The sequence below is a fragment of the Oncorhynchus nerka genome, linkage group LG7 (assembly GCF_034236695.1).
Source record: "Oncorhynchus nerka isolate Pitt River linkage group LG7, Oner_Uvic_2.0, whole genome shotgun sequence".
NCBI lineage: Eukaryota > Metazoa > Chordata > Actinopteri > Salmoniformes > Salmonidae > Oncorhynchus > Oncorhynchus nerka.
The window spans coordinates 22,150,598-22,177,938 of record NC_088402.1 but is presented as its reverse complement, the minus strand read 5'-3'; the positions used below and the strand labels follow the sequence as shown (position 1 = coordinate 22,177,938).

The 27,341-nt window shown below is 43.5% G+C and overlaps 1 protein-coding gene across 1 annotated transcript in view; it reads left to right on the top strand.

Moving 5' to 3' along the window:
* The window catches only part of LOC115118076 (gamma-aminobutyric acid type B receptor subunit 2-like), a 173,495-nt gene that overhangs the window by 81,142 nt on the left and 65,012 nt on the right, over positions 1–27,341 (top strand). The window contains exon 3 of the mRNA XM_065021036.1: positions 10,505–10,675. Coding sequence (XP_064877108.1) covers positions 10,505–10,675 — 171 coding nt within the window. The remainder of the gene's footprint in view (positions 1–10,504; positions 10,676–27,341) is intronic.

Below are 27,341 nucleotides of genomic sequence, written 5' to 3'. Positions count from 1 at the left end.
CACATTTATCAAGTGTTGGTGCTTATGTTTGTGCACCTTGCGGGTTGATATGCATCTGATGCATGTGCTAAATGGGACTCCCTGCAAATTCGTCAAAGTTGTTTAGTGGGTACTTATAGGCTGAAAGGCCAGGCAGCTCTAGTGTTAAGCCCACATAAATACCCTGTAAAGAAGGAACACACACACAGTTCTGTAACAGGAGCAGTCTCTAGCAGATCACGCCTCTCAGCATTGATCCATGGTAGTTACAGGCTCCTGTATCTGTAAATGCCTTCCCTATTAACTGCATGTGTTGGCAAAGGTCGCCTTTAATTCATGCGGGATCAATTTAGCCAGGTCCTTTTTACAGGTTGCAAACTATTCTTCTCTACTGTTAATGTAAATATGATCTACGATTATGCAGTAACCCCGCAGAGACAGGTTATGCATATGCCTTATCTAGTTGTTTCTATGGACATTACACTGATCTTAGCATTAATGTCAGATAGAATAATAGCCGTTACTCACCTTATACAAGGCAATTAACTCTCTACCTCCTCAAATAGACACTTGACTTGGTAAGATCATTGTTAGTCAAATACTGTCCCTATACCATATCACAGAGACAGCTCCTATACCTGATCACAGAGACAGCTCCTATACCTGATCACAGAGACAGCTCCTATACCTGATCACAGAGACAGCTCCTACACCTGATCACAGAGACAGCCCCTATACCTGATCACAGAGACAGCTCCTATACCTGATCACAGAGATAGCTCCTATACCTGATCACAGAGACAGCTCCTATACCTGATCACAGAGACAGTTCCTTCACCTGATGACAGAGACAGCTCCTATACCTGATCACAGAGACAGCTCCTATACCTGATCACAGAGATAGCTCCTATACCTGATCACAGAGACAGTTCCTATACCTGATCACAGAGAAAGCCCCTATACTTGATCACAGAGAAAGCCCCTATACCTGATCACAGAGACAGCTCCTATACCTGATCACAGAGACAGCTCCTATACCTGATCACAGAGACAGTTCCTATACCTGATCACAGAGAAAGCCCCTATACTTGATCACAGAGAAAGCCCCTATACCTGATCACAGAGACAGCTCCTATACCTGATCACAGAGACAGCTCCTATACCTGATCACAGAGACAGCTCCTATACCTGATCACAGAGACAGTTCCTATACCTGATCACAGAGACAGCCCCTATACCTGATCACAGAGACAGCTCCTATACCTGATCACAGAGACAGCTCCTATACCTGATCACAGAGACAGCCCCTATACCTGATCACAGAGACGGCTCCATTACCTGATCACAGAGACAGTTCCTATACCTGATCACAGAGAAAGCCCCTATACCTGATCACAGAGACAGCTCCTATACCTGATCACAGAGACAGCTCCTATACCTGATCACAGAGACAGCTCCTATACCTGATCACAGAGAAAGCCCCTATACCTGATCACAGAAACAGCTCCTATACCTGATCACAGAGACAGCTCCTATACCTGATCACAGAGACAGCTCCTATTGCCTGATCACAGAGACAGCTCCTATGCCTGATCACAGAGGCAGCTCATGTTACCTGATCACAAAGACAGCCCCTATACCTGATCACAGAGACAGCTCCTATACCTGATCACAGAGACAGCTCCTATACCTGATCACAGAGACAACTCCTATACCTGATCACAGAGACAGCTCCTATACCTGATCACAGAGACAGCCCCTATACCTGATCACAGAGACAGCTCCTATACCTGATCACAGAGACAGTTCCTATACCTGATCACAGAGACAGCCCCTATACCTGATCACAGAGACAGCTCCTATACCTGATCACAGAGACAGCTCCTATACCTGATCACAGAGACAGCTCATATACCTGATCACAGAGACAGCTCCTATACCTGATCAGTCAAGTGTGAAATAATCTGATACGGCAGACCTCATTCAGTGAGAAGGCATGCTCTGAGAATGAGAATGGACCATTTATCGATCTCTCTCTTTCTCTCTATCTATGCTCTCTTTCTCTCTTTTTCTATATGCAGTATCAACCTATCTCTAAAAATGCTTTCATTATTTTCTATTTATCTTCTTCTCTGTCATTCTCTTATATCTACATCACTTGATTTCAACTGTTGAATAATTCTAAATGGAAAACAGATGGAAAGCAAAACAGGCTTTATATTCTCTCAAACTACAAAGATGGATAACATTGTATTTATAATCACATCTCAATAGATTTCCCCAGCAATCGTATCACTAAGTAATTCACACAGATATTCTCAAATACATAATTCTGTAATACTACCGTGGTTCTAATAATCCCCAGACTTAGAGTGTCCCAAATGGCACCCTATTCCCTATGGGCCCTGGTCAAAAGTAGTGTACTATATAAGTAATAGGATGCCATTTGGGACATAGGCTCATTACCAAAGCCCCAGTGACCTTGCAGTGGGGGGTGGAGTCTCAGACAGAGGCCCAATCTCTACAGTTTTAATTAACATTGGCACTGGGAGCCTAATGGAAAGGAGAGTAGAGACACAGGTTGTCCATGTGGCTCTGTCTATGTTCCTGCTGAGCTGTGTGTGTGTGTGTGTGTGTGGGGGGGGGGGGGGGGGTGTAGGTTAAAGGGGATCACTAGGAGTTGATGGAAAGGAATGTAAATGTAAATCTTGTGAGTGTGTGTGCACCAAAGAGGCCCATTAGACCCAATAGACCTTTTAAAATCGTGTTATGTAAGACAGCACTCTCAGATATGTGATATCATAGCACTATTTTAAGTCTTCCATATGAATAAAACACTCTACTGTATTTAGTCAAAGACTGACCCATTTTGTCAGCTGTGTTTGAGATCATTTCACATGATGACTTTCTCACCAAACCGTCTGCACCATTGGCAGCTTGGGGGTTCAGATTGATTTGGAGACAGAAAGGCAACCTTGACTTGTTACCTCAAATCCAACAATAGATTTTCTCAGCTAGTGACCCATAATAACCACTTTGTCACTTGACCCTAAATCTAAACAGGATCATTTACTTGGGGTCCTAGAGTCACACCTCTGTGCAAGACCAATGTGAAAAATAACAATAACCGGCAATTCCCTTCAAAAATCGAACTGCTGGGCTGATATGGGCTCTCAGGGTGAAACTTAATTCAACCCAAAGCCAAAGAACTATGAACTTAATGTATTTGTTAACTGCATTTCTTATTCTACTAGTTGGTAGTAGTAGTAGTACTGTAGTAGAAGTAGTAGTAGTAGTTGTAGTAGTAGTAGTAGTACAGTTGAAGTCGGAAGTTTACATACACTTAGGTTGGAGTCATTAAAACTCGTTTTTCAACCACTCCACAAATTTCTTGTTAACAAAAGATAGTTTTGGCAAGTCGGGTTAGGACATCTACTTTGTGCATGACACAAGTAATTTTTCCAACAATTGTTTGCAGACAGATTATTTCACTTATAATTCACTGTATCACAATTCCAGTGGGTCAGAAGTTTACAAACACTAAGTTGACTGTGCCTTGGAAAATTCCAGAAAATGATGTCATGGCTTTAGAAGCTTCTGATAGGCTAATTGACATCATTTGAGTCAATTGGAGGTGTACCTGTGGATGTATTTCAAGGCCTACCTTCAAATTCAGTGCCTCTTTGCTTGACATCATGGGAAAATCAAAATAAATCAGCCAAGACCTCTACAAGTCTGGTTCATCCTTGGCAGCAATTTCCAAACACCTGAAGGTACCACGTTCATCTGTACAAACAATAGTGCGCAAGTATAAACACCATGGGACCATGCAGCTGTCATTCCGCTCAGGAAGGAGATGCGTTCTGTCTCCTAGAGATGAACTTACTTTGGTGCGAAAAGTGCAAATCAATTCCAGAACAACAGCAAAGGACCTTGTGAAGATGCTGGAGGAAACAGGTACAACAGTATCTATATCCACAGTAAACGAGTCCTATATCGACATAACCTGAAAGGCCACTCAGCAAGGAAGAAGCTACTGCTCCAAAACCACCATCAAAAAGCCAGACTACGGTTTGCAACTGCACATGGGGACAAAGATCATATTTTTGGAGAAATGTCCTCTGGTCTGATGAAACAAAAATGGAACTGTTTGGCCATAATGACCATCGTTATGTTTGAAGGAAAAAGGGGGATGCTTGCAAGCCGAAGAACACCATCCCAAACATGAAGCACGGGGGTGGCAGCATCATGTTGTGGGGGTGCTTTGCTGCAGGAGGGAGTGGTACACTTCACAAAATAGATGCCATCATGAGGGAGTAAAATTATGTGGATATATTGAAGCAACATCTCAAGACATCAGTCAGGAAGCTTGGTCGCAAATGGATCTTCCAAATGGAGAAAAATGGCTTAAGGACAACAATGTCAAGGTATTGGAGTGGCCGTCACAAAGCCCTGACCTCAATCCTATAGAACATGTGTGGGCAGAACTGAAAAGGCGTGTGCGAGCAAGGAGGCCTACAAACCTGACTCAGTTACACCAGCTCTGTCAGGAGGAATGGGACAAAATTCACCCAACTTATTGTGGGAAGCTTGTGGAAGGCTACTCAAAATATTTGACCCAAGTTTTACATGATTTAAAGTGTATGTAAACTTCTGACCCACTGTGAATGTGATGAAAGAAATAAAAGCTGAAAGAAATGAAAGAAATGATTCTCTCTACTATTATTCTGAAAAAGTGGTGATCCTAACTGACCTAAGACAGGGAATTTTTATGTGGATTAAATGTCAAATTGGAATTGTGAAAACAGAGTTTAAATGTATTTGGCTAAGGTGTATGTAAACTTCTGACTTCAACTGTATTTGTATTAGCGGTAGTAATAGTAGATGTAGTAGTAGTAACAGCAGCAGCAGCAGCATTACTAGTACTAGTAGTAGTAGCAGCAGCAGAAGTAGTAGTAGTAGTAGTAGCAGCATAGTAGTAGTAGTAGCAGCAGCAGCAGCAGCAGCAGTAGTAGTAGTAGTAGTAGTAACAGCAGTAGCAGTAGTAGCAGTAGTAATAGTTGTAGTACTTGTCTTAGCTGTAGTCGTATTAGCAGTGGTAGTAGTAGTAATAGTGGTAGTAGTAGTAGTAGTTATAGTTTTCGTCATTGTCGTTGTAGTAGTACTAGTAGTAATCATAGTAGTAGTAGTAGTAGTAGTAGTTGTATTAGCAGTAATATTTGTCATAGTAGTAGTAGTAGTAGTAGCAGCAGCAGCATCAGTGGCAGTAGTAGTTGCAGCAACAATAGTAGTAGTACTATTAGTAGTAAATAAAATAAATAAATAAAAAGTAGTAGAAGTATTAGTAGTAGTAGTGGCTGTAGTAGTAGTAGTGGTAGTGGTAGTGCTAGCAGAAGTGGTTGTTGTAGTAGTAGTAGAAGTTGTAATAGTAATAGGTGTTTTACAACAGTCATTCTGTGATCATACTATGTTATTATGTTAGTACTATATGTGGGTTCCAATCAAGCGCTTATAGTTTTGTATCTGATTTTCCTGTAGTTTACCCAAGGTATATATATTCCACAGCAACTCTCCTGACTCCCCTTCCCCTTTTCTCCCCAGGCTGTCACAGGAGGCTTCAACCCAATCAATGTGTTTGGGCAAAAAATCACTGGTTCTCATTGGAGACCCATGGGAGCTTCTCCCGGTGTGGGTGTAGAAAACAGCCGTAGCTAAACGGAAATGAAAACTACAGCGGAAAGACCCAGTAAAGCCCTTTTAAGACTGGTCCGAAGGATGAGAGGCGCAGCATTCTTTGAGTTCCACATAATTCAATAATGAAGTGAAACTTTTAGAAAAACCTAAACAATAAAGAATACAACGACCGAACAGCCTCATTGTGCCAACTACCTGCAAACAACCGAAAGAACAAGATCCCACACTGAAGGAGGGGAAAAAAAGCTACCTAAGTATGATTCCCAATCAGAGACAACGATAGACAGCTGTCCCTGATTGAGAACCACACCTGGCCAAACACAAAGAAAAGAAAACATAGAAACATGAACATAGAATGCCCACCCTAGTCACACCCTGGCCTAACCTAAATAGAGAATAAAAAACTCTCTATGGCCAGGGCGTGACACACTGGTACGGAAATAAAGGGTCGTCTCTCTCCTTAACCTCTTAGTCCGCCCCATCCCGCATGTGGTATCGTTACTACAGCCTCAAGCTCATTAGCATAACGCAACATTAGCGATTTTTAAAAATCGCAAATGAAACGAAATAAATATGCCTGTTCTCAAGCTTATCCTTTCTTAACAATCCTGTCGTCTCAGATTTTCAAAATATGCTTTAGAACCAGAGAAAATCACTAATTTGTGTAAGAGTGGTGATAGCTAGCTTAGCGTTAGCATTAGCATTTAGCACGCAACATATTCACAAAAACCAGCCAAGGAATCAAATAAAATAATTTACCTTTGAAGAACTTCAGATGTTTCAATGAGGAGACTCTCAGTTACATAGCAGATGTCCAGTTTTTCCTGAAAGATTATTGTGTAGGACACATCGTTCCCTTTTGTTACTATGCATATGGCTACCGAAACTAACCGAAAATTCAGTCACCTACATGTCGAACTTTTTTCCGAATTAACTCCATAATATTGACTGAAACATGGAAAACGTTGTTTGAATCAATCCTGAAGGTGGTTTGTCATATTTCTCTCCGTTGAAAGCACCGTCCTTGTAGCCTGGTTTGTTCTGAGATTTGAATGGAAAAATACCGGGACCTGACTTTTGCGCACCAATTGCCACGCAGCCACCTAGCGGGACACCTGGTAAATGTAGTCTCTTATGGTCAATCTTCCAATGATATGCCTACAAATACGTCACAATGCTGCAGAGACCTTGGGGAAACAAGAGAAAGAGTCCGTTGATTCCTGTCGCATTCACAGCCATATAAGGCGATCATGGAAAACGTAGCCTCAGAAATCCTGTGCATTTCCTGGTCGGTCATACATCTTGGTTTTGCCCGAAACATTTGTTCTAAGGGACTCACAGTGAAAATCTTTGCATTTCTGGAAACGTAAGACTGTCTTCTTTCCAAAGCTATCAATTCCAAGCATATTCGAGCATCTTTTCGTGACAAAATATTGCGCTTAAAACCGGCACGTCTTTTTATCCAAAAATGAAATACTGCCCCTATAGGACTAACAGGTTAATTGACGCTCGTAATCCGTGTGTTGTTCCAGGGTCCTCAACTGATGGTTTGGGAAACAAGAGGGCGCCCAAATTAAATGGGTTCTAGAGAGGGGATAATACTGAGGCATGATGGACCGGTGGAGGTTTGCTGAATGTTGTTGGTAAATGTTTGACTGACATCGGTTCAATATATGGATTCTATCGATCTCCAGTTATGAGGTTTACATTAAGGAATACATGGTGAAATGTATTCTCGGTGCAGAGAACATAATTAACATGAAAGCTATATTAATCAGATGCATTAACCACATTCCCTCCAAAATTATATATGACATAAATATGAGTTGAGAGAATACAAGAATACTTGTTTGAAAATAGTAAAAATGCTATTCTTGACTGGCTTTTGAAGATCACGATAAAGCACCCCAGAGTGGAGGTGCTATGACTAGCTTCTCTAATCTTAAAGCTGCTTCCAAGAAATGTGCAGGCAATCACACACACACCCCTAGCCTCAATCAGAATGATAATATCCTCCTTTTGATCGCTATCATGAATCAGTGTGTCTGCTTAATTTCTCTCTGCTCGGTAATTAACCCTGCGTTGATTCATATCAGTCATTCATTTAATGAGAGATAGGACAACAAGTTGTCTTCTCTCAGCTAGCTAAACATGCTAATGGGACAGAGGCAAACATGCTAACGAAACAGAGGCAACCATTCCGGATTTGGCAGGATTAGGCTACATTTCTGCGATATGATTGTTAACACTTTACTGTCACCCCTCATATATATGGCTTCATAAAGCCTTTAAAACAACTACACAATATTATTTGTCAAACTGTAAGGTGAACATTTACGTAAGGTGAACCTTTCCAAATTCTAGTTTTAACTTTGACGTCTTTGTCAAGAGCACGCTACTTTTTCAGTATACGTGAGACAGTGCGGTGGTATCTTTGTCATTCTCTTCTTGTGTTCACTGGCTGTCATTTAGTAGTGTGAGAGAGAGAGAGAGAGAGAGAGAGAGAGACAGACAGACAGACATACAATTGTTTCTCTCCCTCTCCTCTCCCTCCCACTAGCAGAGCCAGAGAACCTTCCACTTCCACAGTAGTGTAGGAACATATACTGTGGAAGACACTGTAGGCCTACTGTTGGTCAAAGGGAGAGAACACATTGATGTGTAAAAATGTTGTACATTCTATAGCAGTAAATGTCTCCATGTTCACTCAATTATTTGATTTTCAACCTGTACCTGGAAATACATGACTTCAGAATATTTCTCCACAGACGAAAGTAGCCTAGTGTGTTGTATTCAGAGCTAGTGCTTGCTACATAAAATGCAGACCTTGCTGTTTGAAATCTTGAAAGCAGTAATTTCCTGAAAAAGGTATCTCTTTTAAAGTTCAGCAATTTTGGGGGGAACCTGAATTAATTTAAACCTGCTTATGGTGCAGTATTTGAACTGAATATGCAAGGTGTATTTAAAAATGACCCAGCAAATTTGTGGGCAAAGAAAATGAATGGAAACGGAACCAAACAGAACCCATGTAAACGATTGTTAGAGAGGAATACTTTTAACTTTACCTTCATCTCAGAATCTGTCATGAATACACAAACAAACACACACACACAAACACACACACACGTGTGTCAGTCAGTCAGTTAATGTCGTCCATCCCAGCTGTCATTCCCACCAAACAATTACAGCTCCTGTTACTGTGGGCACTCTGAAGGTGTGAGCTTCCCTGATGTTTCCACAGACGTGTGAGAGTGTTAATTTGTTCAGACTAGATGGACTCCCAGACTAGATAGAGAGTGTGTGTGTGTCTGTCCTCCCGGCATGTGTGTATGTACCTGGCGTGCGTGCATGCGTCCGTGTGTGCGACTGACACACTGAGACTGCCCTAGTTGCCATGGCTTAATCCCTGAGATGGCGATCGAAGGCCTATGTCTAAAGCTCAGATCTCAGATGGCGATTTAAGGCCTCTGTCTAAAGCTCAGATCTCAGATAGCGATGGAAGGCCTCTGTCTAAAGCTCAGATCTCAGATTGTGATTTAAGGCCTCTGTCTAAAGCTCAGATCTCAGATAGCGATGGAAGGCCTCTGTCTAAAGCTCAGATCTCAGATGGCGATTTAAGGCCTCTGTCTAAAGCTCAGATCTCAGATAGCGATGGAAGGCCTCTGTCTAAAGCTCAGATCTCAGATTGTGATTTAAGGCCTCTGTCTAAATCTCAGATCTCAGATAGCGATGGAAGGCCTCTGTCTAAAGCTCAGATCTCAGATTGCGATTTAAGGCCTCTGTCTAAAGCTCAGATCTCAGATAGCGATGGAAGGCCTCTGTCTAAAGCTCAGATCTCAGATTGTGATTTAAGGCCTCTGTCTAAAGCTCAGATCTCTGAGAGCGGTGGAAGGCCTCTGTCTAAAGCTCAGATCTCAGATGGTGATTTATGGCCTCTGTCTAAAGCTCAGATCTCAGATTGCGATTTAAGGCCTCTGTCTAAAGCTCAGATCTCAGATAGCGATGGAAGGCCTCTGTCTAAAGCTCAGATCTCAGATTGTGATTTAAGGCCTCTGTCTAAAGCTCAGATCTCAGATAGCGATGGAAGGCCTCTGTCTAAAGCTCAGATCTCAGATTGCGATTTAAGGCCTCTGTCTAAAGCTCAGATCTCAGATAGCGATGGAAGGCCTCTGTCTAAAGCTCAGATCTCAGATTGCGATTTAAGGCCTCTGTCTAAAGCTCAGATCTCAGATAGCGATGGAAGGCCTCTGACTAAAGCTCAGATCTCAGATAGCGATGGAAGGCCTCTGTCTAAAGCTCAGATCTCAGATTGTGATTTAAGGCCTCTGTTTAAAGCTCAGATCTCAGATAGCGATGGAAGGCCTCTGTCTTAAGCTCAGATCTCAGATTGTGATTTAAGGCCTCTGTCTAAAGCTCAGATCTCAGATAGCAATTTAAGGCCTCTGTCTAAAGCTCAGATCTCAGATAGCAATTTAAGGCCTCTGTCTAAAGCTCAGATCTCAGATTGTGATTTAAGGCCTCTGTTTAAAGCTCAGATCTCAGATAGCAATTTAAGGCCTCTGTCTAAAGCTCAGATCTCAGATAGCAATTTAAGGCCTCTGTCTAAAGCTCAGATCTCAGATAGCAATTTAAGGCCTCTGTCTAAAGCTCAGATCTCAGATTGTGATTTAAGGCCTCTGTTTAAAGCTCAGATCTCAGATAGCAATTTAAGGCCTCTGTCTAAAGCTCAGATCTCTGGGCTTGAACTCCTACTTTCGGAACACCAGGATCAATCTGAATGTAGCCAACGTTTATTGGTCAGAAATGTACTATCCTGTCCTTTTCTTTCCAGCTCTCCTTTGCGGCAACAACCCCTGTTCTGGCCGACAAGAAGAAGTACCCCAACTTCTTCCGGACGGTTCCGTCGGACAACGCAGTGAACCCAGCCGTGGTCAAGTTCCTCAACTTCTACACCTGGAGCCGTGTTGGGACCCTCACACAGGATGTCCAGAGGTTCTCAGAGGTGAGGCACGAATATATTATGACTATATTATGATTGATTGAGTAATTGATTGATTGATATTAAGATTTTCTTTGAGATAATGATACAGTATATTGTGGAGATATCATGATACAATGATATATTGTGGAGATATCGTGATATTATGATATACACTACATGACCATGGGTATGTGGACACCTGCTCGTGGAACATCACATTTCAAAATTATTGGCATTAATATGGAGTTGGTCCCCCCTTTGCTGCTATAACAGCCGCTACTCTTCTGGGAAGGCTTTCCACTAGATGTTGGAACATTGCTGCGGGGACTTGCTTCTATTTAACCACAAGAGCCTTAGGGAGCTCAGGCACTGATGTTGGGCGATTATGCCTGGCTCGTAGTTGACGTTCCAATTCATCACAAAGGTGTTCGATGGGGTTGAGGTCAGGGCTCTGTGCAAGCCAGTCAAGTTCTTCCACACTCATCTCAATAAACCATTTCTATATGGACCTCGCTTTGTGCACAGGGGCATTGTCATGCTGAAACAGGAAAGAGGCTTCCCAAAACTGTTGCCACAAAGTTGGAAGCACAGAATTGTCAATATTTTTTTATTTTTTTATTTTTTATTTCACCTTTCTTTAACAAGGTAAATTAGTTGAGAACAAGTTCTCATTTACAACTGTGACCTGGCCAAGATAAAGCAAAGCAGTGCGACAGAAACAACAACACAGAGTACAACATGGAATAAACAAGCGTACAGTCAATAACACAATAGGAAAAAAAGAAAGTCTATATACAGTGTGTGCAAATGGCGTGAGAAGGTAAGGCACTAAATAGGCCATAGTAGCGAAGTAATTACCATTTAGCAAATTAACACTGGAGTGATAGATGAGGAGATGATGATGTGCAAGTAGAAATACTGGTGTGCAAAAGAGCAAAAAAGTAAATAAAAACAATATGGGTATGAAGTAGGTAGATTGGGTGTGCTATTTACAGATGGGCTATGTACAGCTGCAGCGATCGGTTAGCTTTTCAGATAGCTGATGTTTAAAGCTAGTGAGGGAAATCTAAGTCTCCAGCTTCAGCAATTTTTGCAATTCGTTCCAGTCATTGGCAGCAGAGAACTGGAAGGAAAGGCGGCCAAAGAGGTGTTGGCTTTGGGGATGACCAGTGAGATATACCTGCTGGATTGCGTGCTACGGGTGGGTGTTGTTATCGTGACCATTACGCTGAGATAAGGCGGAGATTTACCTAGCATAGACGGATAGATAACCTGAAGCCAGTGGGTCTGGCCATGAATATGTAGCTAGGGCCAGCCGACTAGAGCATACAGGTCGCAGTGGTGGGTGGTATAAGGGGTTTTGGTGACAAAACGGATGGCACTGTGATAGACTGCATCCAGTTTTATGAGTAGAGTATTGGAAGCTATTTTGTAAATGACATCGCCGAAGTCGAGGATCGATAGGGTAGTCAGTTTTACGAGGGTATGTTTGACGGCATGAGTGAAGGAGGCTTTGTTGCGAAACAGGAAGCCGATTCTAGATTTAATTTTGGATTGGAGATGTTTAATGTGAGTCTGGAAGGAGAGTTTACAGTCTAGCCAGACACCTAGGTATTTGAAGTTGTCCACATATTCTAAGTCAGAACCGTCCAGAGTAGTGATGCTAGTCGGGCGGGCGGGTGCGGGCAGCGAACGGTTGAAAAGCATGCATTTGGTTTTACTAGTGTTTAAGGCCACCGAAGGAGTGTTGTATGGCATTGAAGCTCGTTTGGAGGTTAGTTAACACAGTGTCCAAAGAAGGGCCAGATGTATACAGAATGGTGTCGTCTGCATAGAGGTGGATCAGGGAATCACCAGCAGCAAGAGCGACATCGTTGATATATACAGAGAAAAGAGTTGGCCCGAGAATTGAACCCTGTGGTACCCCCATAGAGACTGCCAGAGGTCTGGACAACAGGCCCTCCGATTTGACACACTGAACTCTATCTGAGAAGTAGTTGATGAACCAGGCGAGGCAGTCATTTGAGAAACCAAGGCTGTTGAGTCAGCCGATATGAATACGGTGATTGACAGAGTTGAAAGCCTTGGCCTGGTCGATGAAATCGGCTGCACAGTATAGTTTTTTGTATCGATGGCGGTTATGATATCGTTTAGTACCTTGAACGTGGCTAAGGTTCACCCTTGACCAGCTCGGAATCCGGATTGCACAGTGGAGAAGGTTACGGTGGGATTCGAAATGGTCAGTGATCTGTTTATTAACTTGGCGTTCGAAGACTGTAGAAAGGCAGGGCAGGATGGATATAGGTCTGTAACAGTTTGGGTCTAGAGTGTCACCCCCTTTCCGATCTTTAGGGATCTCAGGCGATACGAAAGAGAATAGACTGATAATAGGGGTTGCAATAATGGTGGTGGATAATTTTAGAAAGAGAGGGTCCAGATTTTCTAGCCCAGGTGATTTGTACGGGTCCAGGTTTTGCAGCTCTTTCAGAACATCTGCTATCTGGATTTGGATGAAGGATAAGCTGGGGAGGTTTGGGCAAGTAGCTGCAGGGGGTGCGGAGCTTTTGATCGGGGTAGGGGTAGCCAAGTGGAAAGCATGGCCAGCCGTAGAGAAATGCTTATTGAAATTCTCGATTATTGTGGATTTATTGGTGGTGACTGTGTTACCTAGCCTCAGTGCAGTGGGCAGCTGGGAGGAGGTGCTCTTATTCTCCATGGACTTTACAGTGTCCCAAAACTTTTTGGAGTTAGAGCTACAGGATGAAAAAGCTAGCCTTTGCTTTCCTGACTGACTGCTTATATTGGTTCCTGACTTCCCTGAAAAGTTCAATATCGCAGGGACTATTCAATGCTAGTGCAGTCCGCCACAGGATGTTTTTGTGCTGGTCGAGGGCATTCAGGTCTAGAGTGAACCAAGGGCTATATCTGTTCTTAGTTCTACATTTTTGAAAGAACAACCAGGCATCCTTGACTGACGGGATGAGAAAACAGCAGAGGTGTATTTGGGGGCCAAGTTGGTCAGGATGACGTCTATGAGGGTACTCATGTTTATGGATTTAGGGTTGTACCTGGTGGGTTCCTTGATAATTTGTGTGAGATGGAGGGCATCTAGTTTAGATTGTAGGACTGCCGGGGTGTTCATATCCCAGTTTGGTCACCTAACAGAACGAACTCTGAAGATAGATGGGGGGCAATCAATTCACATGTGGTGTCCAGGGCACAGCTGGGAGCTGAGGGGGGTCTATAACAGGCGGCAACATTGAGAGACTTATTTCTGGAGAGATTAATTGTAAAAATTAGAAGCTCGAACTGTTTGGGTATAGACCTGGAAAGTTTTGCAGAACTTTGCAGGCTATCTCTGGAGTAGATTGCAACTCCTCCCCCTTTGGCAGTTCTATCTTGATGGAAAATGTTGTAGTTTACTCCTAAAGCAGGGAGTAAAACAAACTTAGGGAGGAGGCTTCTGATGTTAACATGCATGAAACCAAGGCTTTTACGGTTACAGAAGTCAACAAATGAGAGTGCCTGGGGACACCCAGGGCCTGGGTTAACCTTCACATCACCAGAGGAACAGAGGAGGAGTAGGATGAGGGTACGGCTAAAGGCTATCAAAAGTGGTCGTCTAGTGCATTGGGGACAGAGAATAAAAGGAGCAGATTTCTGGGTGTGATAGAATAGATTCAGGGCATAATGTGCAGACAGGGGTAAGGTGGGGTGTGGGTACAGTGGAGGTAAGCCCAGGCCCCCGAGTGATGATAAGAGAGGTTACATCTCTGGACGGGCTAGTTATGCTGGGTGAGGTCACCGCATGTGTGGGAGGTGGGACAAAGGAGGTATCTAAGGCATGTTGAGTAGGACTAGGGGCTCCGCAGTAAACTAAAACAATGATAACTATCCTAAACAACAGTGTACAAGGCATATTGACATTTGAGAGAGACATAAAGCCAGCAGCATATCACTGCTGGCTTGCTTCTGAAGCTAAGCAGGGTTGGTCCTGGTCAGTCCCTGGATGGGAGACAAGAGGCTGCTGGAAGTGGTGTTGGAGGGCCAGTAGGAGGCACTCTTTCCTCTGATCTAAAAAAAATATCCCACTGCCCTGTGTAGGGTGCCATCTTTCAGATGGGACGTTAAACGGGTGTCCTGACTCTCTGAGGTCATTAAAGATCCCATGGCACTTATCATAAGAGTAGGGGTGTTAACCCCAGTGTCCTGGCTAAATTCCCAATCTGGCCCTCAAACCATCACAGTCACCTAATAATCCAGGTTTACGATTGGCTCATTCACCCCCCTCCTCTCCCCTGTAACTATTCCCCAGGTCGTTGCTGTAAATGAGAACGTGTTCTCAGTCAACTTACATGGTAAAATAATGGATAAAAAAATAAATAAAGCGAGGCATAAAGCAATCACAGGTGTTGATTGGGAGAGCTAGCTAAGACAACAGCTAATCAGCTAAGACAACAACAACAGGTAAAATGGTGATGAATGAACAGAGAGGGTTGGCAGAGAGGGCCGACAGATAAACAAAATGGTGTACCGTGTTTAATGAACAGTCCAGCAGGCATCAGCTATGTAGCCAAGTGATCATAGGGTTCAGTGTACAGCAATAGATGGAGCGGGGAAGCTGCGGGGCAGTCGCTAGCACGCGGGAGACACAGCGTTTAAAGTTAGCAGGCCGGGGTAAGTAGAAGCGTCTGCTACTACTATTGTAGTTGTAGTAATTTCGTTTGCTAGCTGGGAGATGCCGCTAGCTTCGGGGCAAGGGCGTTAGCCACTCAGTAGTAGCTAGCTAGCAGCGATGATCCGATGCAAAGGTACAGTGGTTACGGCAAGGATCCGGTGGAGTAGTGGATTCTAGCCGTGTTGGGGGTAGATTCCTGGAGGCATCGGCCGAGTGAGCACAGAGTAGGCCGGGGGGTGGGGCTAGCTTTGGGGCTCGGTCACTCGGTGGCAGCTAGCTAGCTGTGATGATCAGGAGTAATGGTCCAGGGTTTACGGCAGGAATCCGGCGTTGTAGTGGGGAAAACAGTCCAATACAGGCAGGCTGGCAAGTATTATCCAGGCAAAAAAAAGCGTCTGGTGTCTGTGCAGAAGGTAAGAGCCGCTAACAATGACTAAGTAGCTAATTAGCTGGCTAGCTACTGATGGACGTTCTGGCTATAAGGTCTAAACAAAATAGCGGATCCGTGTCACATTGGGTGAGGCAGGTTACCGGAAGGTAAATTTTATTTAAAAATGGAAAGAGATTGAAAATAAATTGAAATATATACAAAAAAAGATGAAAAATGCAAAAAGTAAACGAGAGGACGACAAACCACGTCTGCACAGCTACACCATCTTGGATTGTTTGTATGCTGTAGCGTTAAGATTTCTCTTCACCAAAACTAAGGGGCCTAGCCCCAACCATGAAAAACAGCCCCAGACCATTATTCTACCTCCACCAAACTTTACAGATGGCATTATGCATTGGGGCAGGTAGCATTCTCCTGACATCCGCCAAACCCAGATTTGTCCTTCGGACTGCCAGATGGTAAACTGTGATTCATCACTCCAGAGAACACGTTTCCACTGCTCCAGAGCTTTACTCCAGCCGACGCTTGGCATTGTGCATGGTGATCTCAGGCTTGTGTGCGGCTGCTCTGCCATGGAAACCCATGAAGCTCCCGATGAACAGTTCTTGTGCTGGCGTTGTGCTGTCAGATGCAGTTCAGAACTCTGTAGTGAGTGTTGCAACTGAGGATTTTTAAGGTCTACGCGCTTCAGATTGGCGGTCCCGTTCTGTGAGCTCGTGTGGCCTACCACTTTGCTCTGAGCCGTTGTTGCTCCTAAACCTTTCCACTTCACAATAACAGCACTTACAGTTGACCGGGGCAGCTCTAGCAGGGCAGAAATTTACTAATTGACTTGTTGGAAATGTAGCATCCTATGACCGTGCCACGTTGAAAGTCACTGAGCTCTTCAATAAGACTATTCTACTGCCAATATTTGACTATGGAGATTACATGGCTGTGTGCTTGATTTTATACCCCTGTCAGCAACAGGTGTGGCTGAAATAGCCAAATCCACTAATTTGAAGGGGAGTCCACATACTTTTGTATATACAGGGTATAGTGTATATCGTAGAGACATGAAAGACAGGATTGTGCCAAAAGTGGTTACTCATGATGCAACTTCAACATGGACCCAGAGGGTAGAGAACAGATTCTTTAAAAGGTTGATTTTCATTACTTACAGAGAATATTACTATTTATATATTCCCTGTAATGTTATTCCATCTGGTGCGTCCTTTTAAGTCCCTCTAAAAATAAATTACATTTTTGAAAGTAGCGTATTAACATTATCACTCAACACAAATTACTTCCTTTCCCAGTGTGTGATAAAGTCCTTGTGGGAAAGACGAGTTGCATTATCCCATCTGACTCACCATGTATGGTGTCTGAATGCAGGTTTAAGGCCCCAACACCCATCTCACACATCAACACCCATCTCACATGCTGTGGAGGTCCATTGAGGAACTGTTCTCTCCAGGAGAACGTTGAGGCATGCATGGTGGTTTCAAGTAAAACCAGAGGACTGCACCTGCTTCCTCACACACAGTCTCTCTCAGCAGACACAGGTTTTACTTAGCCATCAGGTTGTTAGCACAAAATTGGCTAAGATAGTTGTTTGGAGGCACTGTTACTGCGGTCAACACCTTCTGAGGTTTCTCCATGGATTAGTGTGGTGGAGAAATAGAAGGGAGTCCTTACTACAGTATACATGTACTGTATGTAACCCTCTCACCAGGCTCGAATTTGACTCTCACAATATTACCTTACGTAGAATATCACAACAACATGGGATGTTAGGAGAGAAGAACATCTCCAATAAGAATCCCTATTGTAAACTCTCTAGGTTGATGACAAATAGGGTATTAACTTCAGATGGAATGATTATAGATTTTTGTTATTGTATATTCCTCTCCCATGCATTAAGTGAAATTGAAACAGGAAATGACTCCACCAAGGCAAAATACATAAGGTTCAAGATGTTTATTATTACATTTTCAATGCACCACATCAAAATAAATAAAAATAATAAACCCTAATGAGTCGTGCACAACCCATGTCCAAATTATTTCAAGCTTGCTTAACCTGTTGGCGCGCGTTGGAGATCCCCAAAAAATGACGACACACATAAAGTCCCGAAGCACCCCACCGTTGTGGTTACTCACTACTCATAGATATTCCCTCAGCGAAGTATGACAGTTCTGTGCAGGTTTCCTCACAAGATCCACAGCAAGCACAGCTATCAATGCAGACAGTACTCCTTAGCAGTAACAGATATCCGATTGAAACATGAACTCGTTAATCTTCCCCAAGCTGTTCTCTCTCTGTGTCACGCGATGCTAGGCTAACTTTAAGGCTGTCCAATACCTCCGCGATGAGACGGTAGCTTCAGTCTTTACTAAGTCTTTCTCAACAAAGTGATAATAACTCTCTTGTGAAATAAAATAGGTATTTCCCTTCAAAACTCGATAGGTATGGGTTTTGTTCTATTTTTATCGTCATCTTTTATCATTTTTCATAATGTAATGTCCATCTTTTTCTCAACGTCTCTCTCTCTTTTTCCCAGGCCTCCAGTTAACCAGGTCAACTCCCATTGGCCACAGATTAACAAGCGACCTTATTGGTCAAAACTTAAACTTAAAAGTAAACCAACCTATTCACTTGTACATTACCAATTAATTATAACAAATGAACTCAATACTTGGTTTTACCAAGGGTATTACATGTATATCAATCATCAGCAGCATCCGTTCTTATGGAGCTATGGTATTTGACATCTATTCACTGAAACAAAAACCACTGGCTCCTTTCCTCGACTTGTCATACCTCTAGATAGGAATTTAAACGTGTGTGAGAACAGCACATCACCCTAACAGCACCAACACCGCAGCACCCCATGATACTGTGTTTGTATATCAAAGTGGTATCGGGAGATATCAAAGTGTGGATTAAAAAATCTATCACTTGTGACTGGAGAGCGTGGCATTGTCTGGCGTTGTCGGGCTAGTTGAAAACAATCTATGTAGTGGTGCGGAGGGATAAGAAGACTCGCTGTGACTCTGTGGAAGAGCTAAATCCTTTTATCTCCCTCCTCCTGATGCCGCCATGGGGTTTAGAACGGCAAGAAAGACGGAAGGGCGGTCGATTCAATCAACCTGCTATACCATTTGTCCTTAATCCTGATTTACAAATATATGCAAGGGAGGAAGCATCGTTTTCTCCACTTCCATTCTCCACTCAGATTGTTGCATTGGATCTAGCAGTGGTTTGGTTGATTTGGGCAGGAAAACAAACTGTGTAAAATTATGAAAGGATATAGGAACACTTGAAGTTAATCAATTTGTGCATAAGATGGGGAAAAAAGGAATGTGTTCTGCATTTCATTGCTTTTCAATGGTCCAAAAGTCCTTGAGAATAGATATGGGAGAATATCGGAACAGCTGTTTATACATTCATGTCTCTCTCTGAGAAATGATGTCCATATTTCATAACTTTCATAATCCAGTTGTGAAAGACATTTCATTACTTTCTAGTCCTTCCTTACTTCTGAGCCACTATCCAATACATTTTCAGAAACTGACAGTTTTGCAGGTTTTCCTGACAACATCTATCAATAAGTCTGTCCAACATCTAGCTGACAAATGTGTGGATTTCATCGCTTTTGGTTTAGCTTGACGGGATCTCTTCCCGTCTGTCCTGTCTCCATTGTTGCCATTTGACACATTTCAGGAACCTAGGAAGTTTTTCCCTTGAAACTGTCTATTAATAAGTGGATTAAGGTCTGTTTTGAATCACACTACACCATGCAGTCTTGATGATTAAGCCTCAATCCCCTGTTTGCTGTTAGAGACTAGAATGCCTCATGATGATGAATTCAAACTATTTGCCAAGGCCACTGCTCTTTAGGTGGTGGTGTGTGTGTGTGTGTGTGTGTGTGTGTGTGTGTGTGTGTGTGTGTGTGTGTGTGTGTGTGTGTGTGTGTGAGATCACTTCAACCGCTCTGCTTTCTCTACCATTGTAGTTCCTAAGGTAGTCCTGAGGCATGGTCCTAGGGCTCAGGTCCTCCGAGAGAGAGAAAGAAAGAGAGAATTAGAGAGGGCATACTTAAATTCACGCAGGACAACGGATAGGACAAGAGAAGTACTCCAGATATAAAAAACTGACCCTAGCCCCCCGACACATAAACTACTGCAGCATAAATACTGGAGGCTGAGACAGGAGGGGTCAGGAGACACTGTGGCCCCATCCGAGGACACCCCCGGACAGGGCCAAACAGGAAGGATATAACCCCACCCACTTTGCCAAAGCACAGCCCCCACACCACTAGAGGGATATCTTCAACCACCAACTTACCATCCTGAGACAAGGCCGAGTATAGCCCACAAAGATCTCCGCCACGGCACAACCCAAGGGGGGGGCGCCCAGCCAGACAGTAAGATCACATCAGTGACTCAACCCACTCAAGTGATGCACCCCTCCTAGGGACCGTATGAAAGGGCCCTAGTAAGTCAGTGACTCAGCCCCTGTAATAGGGTTAGAGGCAGAGAATCCCAGTGGAAAGAGGGGAACCGGCCAGGCAGAGACAGCAAGGGCGGTTCGGTGCTCCAGAGCCTTTCCGTTCACCTTCCCACTCCTGGGCCAGACTACACTCAATCATATGACCCACTGAAGAGATGAGTCTTCAGTAAAGACTTAAAGGTTGAGACCGAGTTTGCGTCTCTCACATGGGTAGGCAGACCATTCCATAAAAATGGAGCTCTATAGGAGAAAGCCCTGCCTCCAGCTGTTTGCTTAGAAATTCTAGGGACAATTAGGAGGCCTGAATCTTGTGACCGTAGCGTGCGTGTAGGTATGTACGGCAGGACCAAATCAGAGAGATAGGTAGGAGCAAGCCCATGTAATGCTTTGTAGGGTAGCAGTAAAACCTTGAAATCAGCCCTTGCCTTGACAGGAAGCCAGTGTAGGGAGGCTAACTGACGTTTATTTAGTGCTTTATCCGGGTAGCCGAAAAGTAGAGGATTGCAGTAGTCTAACCTAGAAGTGACAAAAGCATGGATACATTTTTCTGCATCATTTTTGGACAGAAAGTTTCTGATTTTCGCAACAAAAAAAAAAAGCTGTCCTTGAAACAGTCTTGATATGTTCTTCAAACTGATATCTTTCCGACAGATAAGATCTAAACCAGGCCAGAACTTGTCCGTGTAGATCAATTTGTGTTTCCAATCTCTCCAAAAGAATGTGGTGATCGATGGTATCAAAAGCAGCACTAAGGTCTAGGAGCATGAGGACAGATGCAGAGCCTCGGTCTGATGCCATTAAAAGGTAATTTACCACCTTCACAAGTGCAGTCTTAGTGCTATGATGGGGTCTAAAACAAGACTGAAGCATTTCGTATACATTGTTTGTCTTCAGGAAGGCAGTGAGTTGCTGTGCAACAGCCTTTTCAAAAAAAAATGAGAGGAATGGAAGATTTGATATAGGTAGATAGTTTATATTTTGTTTGGCTTTTTCAAGAGAGGCTTTATTACTGCCACTTTTAGTGAGTTTGGTACACATCTGGTGGATAGAGAGCTGTTTATTATGTTCAACATAGGAGGGCCAAGCACAGGAAGCAGCTCTTTCAGTAGTTTAGTTGGAATAGGGTCCAGTATGCAGCTTGAAGGTTTAGAGGCCATGATTATTTTCATCATTGTGTCAAGGGATATAAGACTAAAACACTTGAGCGTCTCTCTTGATCCTAGGTCCTGGCAGAGTTTTGCAGACTCAGGACAACTGAGCTTTGAAGGAATACGCAGATTTAAAGAGTCCGTAATTTGCTTTCTAATAATCATGATCTTTTCCTCAAAGGAAATTTATCACTGCTGAAGTGAAAGCCATCCTCTCTTGGGGAATGCTGCTGTTTAGTTAGCTTTGCGACAGTATCAAAAAGGAATTTCAGATTGTTCTTATTTTCCTCAATTAAGTTGGAAAAATAGGATGATCGAGCAGCAGTAAGGGCTCTTCGGTACTGCACGGTACTGTCTTTACAAGCTAGTCGGAAGACTTCCAGTTTGGTGTGGCGCCATTTCCGTTCCAATTTTCTGGAAGCTTGCTTCAGAGCTCGGGTATTTTCTGTGTACCAGGGAGCTAGTTTCTTATGAGAAATGTTTTTGGTTTTTAGGGGTGCAACTGGATCTAGGGTATTGCACATGGTTAAATTGAGTTCCTCAGTTAGGTGGTTAACTGATTTTTGTCCTCTGGTGTCCTTGGGTAGACAGAGGGAATCTGGAAGTACATCAAGGTATCTTTGTGTTGTCTGTGAATTTATAGCACGACTTTTGATGTTCCTTGGTTGGGGTCTGAGCAGATTATTTGTTGCAATTGCAAACGTAATAAAATGGTGGTCCGAGTCCAGGATTATGAGGAAAAACATTAAGATCCACAACATTTATTCCATGGGACAGAACTAGGTCCAGAGTATGACTGTGACAGTGAGTGGGTCCAGAGACATGTTGGACAAAACCCATTGAGCTCTGAAAGCCTTTTGGAGTGGGTCTGTGGACTTTTCCATGTGAATATTAAAGTCACCAAAGATTAGAATATTATCTGCTATGACTACAAGGTCCGATAGGAATTCAGGGAACTCAATGAGGAACGCATTGTGGAGCTAGAGGAGTTAGAGCCCTGTCTATGTTGGTAGATAAGATGAGAGCACCCCTCCAGCTAGGATGGAGTCCGTCACTCCTCAGCAGGTCAGGCTTGGTCCTGTTTGTGGGTGAGTCCCATAAGGAGGGCCAATTATCTACAAATTCTATCTTTTGGGAGGAGCAGAAAACAGTTTTCAACCAGCAATTGAGTTGTGAGACTCTGCTGTAGAGCTCATCACTCCACCTAACTGGGAGGGGGCCAGAGACAATTACTCGATGCCGACACATCTTTCTAGCTGATTTACACGCTGAAGCTATGTTGCGCTTGGTGATCTCTGACTGTTTCATCCTAACATCGTTGGTGCCGACGTGGATAACAATATCTCTATACTCTCTACACTCGCCAGTTTTAGCTTTAGCCAGCACCATCTTCAGATTAGCCTTAACGTCGGTAGCCCTGCCGCCTGGTAAACAGTGTATGATCGCTGGATTATTCGTTTTACGTCTAATACTGCGGGTAATGGAGTCGCCAATGACTAGAGTTTTCAATTTGTCAGAGCTAATAGTGGGAAGCTTCGGCGTCTCAGACCCCGTAACGGGAGGAGTAGAGACAAGAGAAGGCTCGGCCTCTGACTCCGACTCGCTGCTTAATGGGGAAAACCGGTTGAAAGTTTCTGTCGGCTGAATGAGCGACACCGGTTGAGCATTCCTACAGCATTTCCTTCCAGAAACCGTGAGAAAGTTGTCCGGTTGCGGGGACCGTGCGAGGGGATTTATACTAACGTTACTATCTGTACTTACTGGTGGCACAGACGCTGTTTCATCCTTTCCTACACTGAAATTACCCTTAACAGTCTATGACATGGGTGACTGGAGTTTTTGGCCATTTTTTGGGCTGTCCTCTGAAAACGGCCTAGTATATACAGTACCAGTCAAAGGTTTGGACACACCTACTCATTCCAGGGTTTTTCCTTATTTTTCCTATTTTCTACATTGTAGAATAATAGTGAACACATCACAACTATGAAATAACACATATGGAAACATGTTGTAACCAAAAATGGCGTGAGGAGGTAAGGCAATAAATAGGCCATAGTAGCAAAGTAAGTACAATTTAGCAGATTAACACTGGAGTAATAGATGACCAGATGATGATGAACAGATGATGGTGTGTAAGTAGTGATACTTGTGTGCAAAAAAGTAAATAAAACAATATGTGGATGAGGTAGAAAGATTGGGTGGGCTATTTACAGATGGACTATGTATAGCTGCAGTGATTGGTTACCTGCTCAGATAGCTGATGTTTGAAGTTAGTGAGGAAAATCTAAGTCTCCAGCTTCAGCGATTTTTGCAATTTGTTCCAGTCTCTGGCGGCAGAGAACTGGAAGGAAATGCGGCCAAAGGAGGTGTTGGCTTTGGGGATGACCAGTGAGATATACCTGCTGGAGCGCGTGCTACGGGTGGGTGTTGTTATCGTGACCAGTGAGCTGAGATAAGGCAGAGCTTAACCTAGCATAGACTTATAGATGACCTGGAGCCAGTGGGTCTGGCGACGAATATGTCGCTAGGGCCAGCCGACTAGAGCATACAGGGTGGTATAAGGTGCTTTAGTAACGGATGGCACTGTGACAGACTACATCCAATTGGCTGAGTAGAGTATTGGAAGCTATTTTGTAAATGACATTGCCGAAGTCGAGGATCGGTAGGATAGTCAGTTTTACTATGGTAAGTTAGGCGGCGTGAGTGAAGGAGGCTTTGTTGCGAAATAGGAAGCCGATTCTAGATTTGATTTTGAATTGGAGATGTTTGATATGAGTCTGGAAGGAGAGTTTACAGTCTAGCCAGACACCTAGGTATTTGTAGTTGTCCATGTATTCTAAGTCAGAACCGTCCTGAGTGGTGATGCTAGTCGGGTGGGCGGGTGCTGGCAGCGATCCGTGGTTGACTGTAGACCCTGCCACATACGTCTCGTGTTTGAGCCGTTGAATTGCAGCTCCACTTTGTCTCTATACTGACACTTTCCTTGTTTGATTGCCTTACGGAGGGAATAACTACACTGTTTGTATTCGGCCATATTTCAAGTTGCCTTGCCATGATTAAATGCGGTGGTATGTGCTTTCAGTTTTGTGCGAATGCTGCCATCAATCCACAGTTTCTGGTTAGGGTTTAACAATTTGTAAGTCGCTCTGGATAAGAGCGTCTGCTAAATGACTTAAATGTAAATGTAAATGTTAACAAGCATGCGTGTGGGTCTCTCTCTGTGTGTGTGTGTGTGTGTGTGTGTGTGTGTGTGTGTTTGTGTGTGTGTGTGTGCGTATGGTGAGCGTGTGTGAGAGAACGAGAACGAGAATGAGAGAGGAGCAAGGGAGGGAGGGAGCAAGGGAGTGTGTGTGTGTGTGTGTGTGTGTGTGTGTGTGTGTGTGTGTGTGTGTGTGTGTGTGTGTGTGTGTGTGTGTGTGTGTGTGTGTGCGTATGGTGAGCGTGTGTGAGAGAACGAGAACGAGAATGAGAGAGGAGCAAGGGAGGGAGGGAGCAAGGGAGTGTGTGTGTGTGTGTGTGTGTGTGTGTGTGTGTGTGTGTGTGTGTGTGTGTGTGTGTGCGCGTGCCTGCCTGCCTGCCTGCCTGCCTGTGTGCTGATATGAGTGTATCAATGCCCGTGTCTTTAGTCTGTGTTTGCTGGTGCTTGTTTAACCCTGCATGTAAATAGAATCATATTGTACTAATGTCCTCTTGGAGCACTGGGGCGTTCAACACTCATAACTCAATACACTGACACTGTCATTTTGCCCAGCCTGTCCCCATGTGTTTGTTTTTGTGTGTTAGTGTGTGTTGGTTTTTGTTTGTGTGTGTGAGTGTGTGTGCGTTGGTGTGTGTGCGTGTGTGTGTGTGTGGGGATTCTATTTCTCTCCTGATGTATTGACTGCTGTGGGAAGATGGGGAATCCCAGGCAAGCACAGACAATAAAGGATTTTTCCCTCCCTCCCTTGCTCCTCTCTCGTTCCCGTTCTCTCTTTCACACACAGGAACACACACAGAAACACACACGCACAGATACGCACACACACACACCTACACGTTCTGTGGGGCGGCGATGGATTTGTCCACGTCCGTTGGGAATGGAAGGGACATACATCTTACGAATAGAAATCTCTTGGGAGACAGAAGCTCTTCTAGGACAGCCCTATATGAAGCTGTATTCTCCACAAGCTCTCTGGCATACTGTCGATTCGTTTTACACTCTATGCCCAAACATCAGCTCTTTTTCCATGCTAGAACATAACAAAACAGGTACTAGAATTCCATTTTTTTCTGTACTTCTGTCAAATATGTTTCATGTCGTTTACCGATTGAGAGAGGATAAAAGTCTATGAGCGCAGCCGATGTGCCGGTGCCTGCTCCACTTACCCACTGCTAGCTCGAGCCTGTCCTGGGGAACCACTGCACTCCCTGGGAGGCTGGACTGAATCACCACTTAGCTGTTTCAGAAGTTAACACACTTGATTAATGCAACACGGCATTTAGAAATGTTGCAACTGTTACTGTTCACAAAGCAATGTCCATTACAGGCTAGAACACTTTACATTGCAAGAAGGTAACGGAAGCTTGGAACTTCAGGCTTGTAACTTGAATAAATATGAGTTTTAGTTCAATGACCCCAGCTATGAAATCCTTGTTTGCGTGTGCGATGAAGAGGACGCACACCTGCTAATATTGCTTTCCTATTGAACATACTTATTTCTGTATGAAATAGTTTAGTTCATTTACATTTTCGGGTACCTGAGCAATTCATAGAAATGTATTTTGACATGTTGAAACAAAGTTTAGGTGTAGATTTTTGGATTCCTTTCTCTGCATGTTGAACGAGTGGATTAGTCAAATCGATGGCGCCAACTAAATGTACTTTTTGGGATATAAAGAAGTATTTTATATTTTTTTCATTACATTTTTATTTCACCTTTATTTAACCAGGTAGGCTAGTTGAGAACAAGTTCTCATTTGCAACTGCAATCTGGCCAAGATAAAGCAAAGCAGTTCAACACATACAACAACACAGAGTTACACATGGAATAAACAAACATACAATCAATAATACAGTAGAAAAATATATATACAGCATGTGCAAATGAAGTAGGATAAGAGAGGTAAGGCAATAAATAGGCAATAGTGGCGAAGTAATTACAATATAGCAATTAAACACTAGAAAGGTAGAATGTGCAGAAGATGAATGTGCAATGTGGATCAAAGAATCACCAGCAGCAAGAGCGACATCATTGATGTATACAGAGAAGAGAATCGGCCCGAGAATTGAACCCTGTGGCACCCCCATAGAGACTGCCAGAGGCCCGGACAACAGGACCATTTGAGAAACCAAGGCTGTTGAGACTGCCAATAAGAATGTTGTGATTGACAGAGTCAAAAGCCTTAGCCAGGTTGATGAATACGGCTGCACAGTAATGTCTCTTATCGATGGCGGTTATGATATCGTTTAGGACCTTGAACGTGGCTGAGGTGCACCCATGACCAGCTCTGAAACCAGATTGCATAGTGGAGAAGGTACGGTGGGATTCGAAATGGTCGAATATCTGTTTGTTAACTTGGCTTTCGAAGACCTTAGGCAGGGTAGAATAGATATAGGTTTGTAGCAGTTTGGGTCTAGAGTGTCACCCCCTTTGAATAGGGGGATGACCGTGTCAGCTTTCAAATCAAATCAAGTTTATTTGTCACATACACATGGTTAGCAGATGTTAATGCGAGAGTAGCGAAATGCTTGTGCTTCTAGTTCCGACAATGCAGTAATAACCAACGAGTAATCTAACCTAACAATTCCAAAACTACTACCTTATACACACAAGTGTAAAGGGATAAAGAATATGTACATAAAGATATATGAATGAGTGATGGTACAGAACGGCATAGGCAAGATGCAGTAGATGATATCGAGTACAGTATATACATATGAGATAAGTAATGTAGGGTATGTAAACAAAGTGGCATAGTTTAAAGTGGCTAGTGATA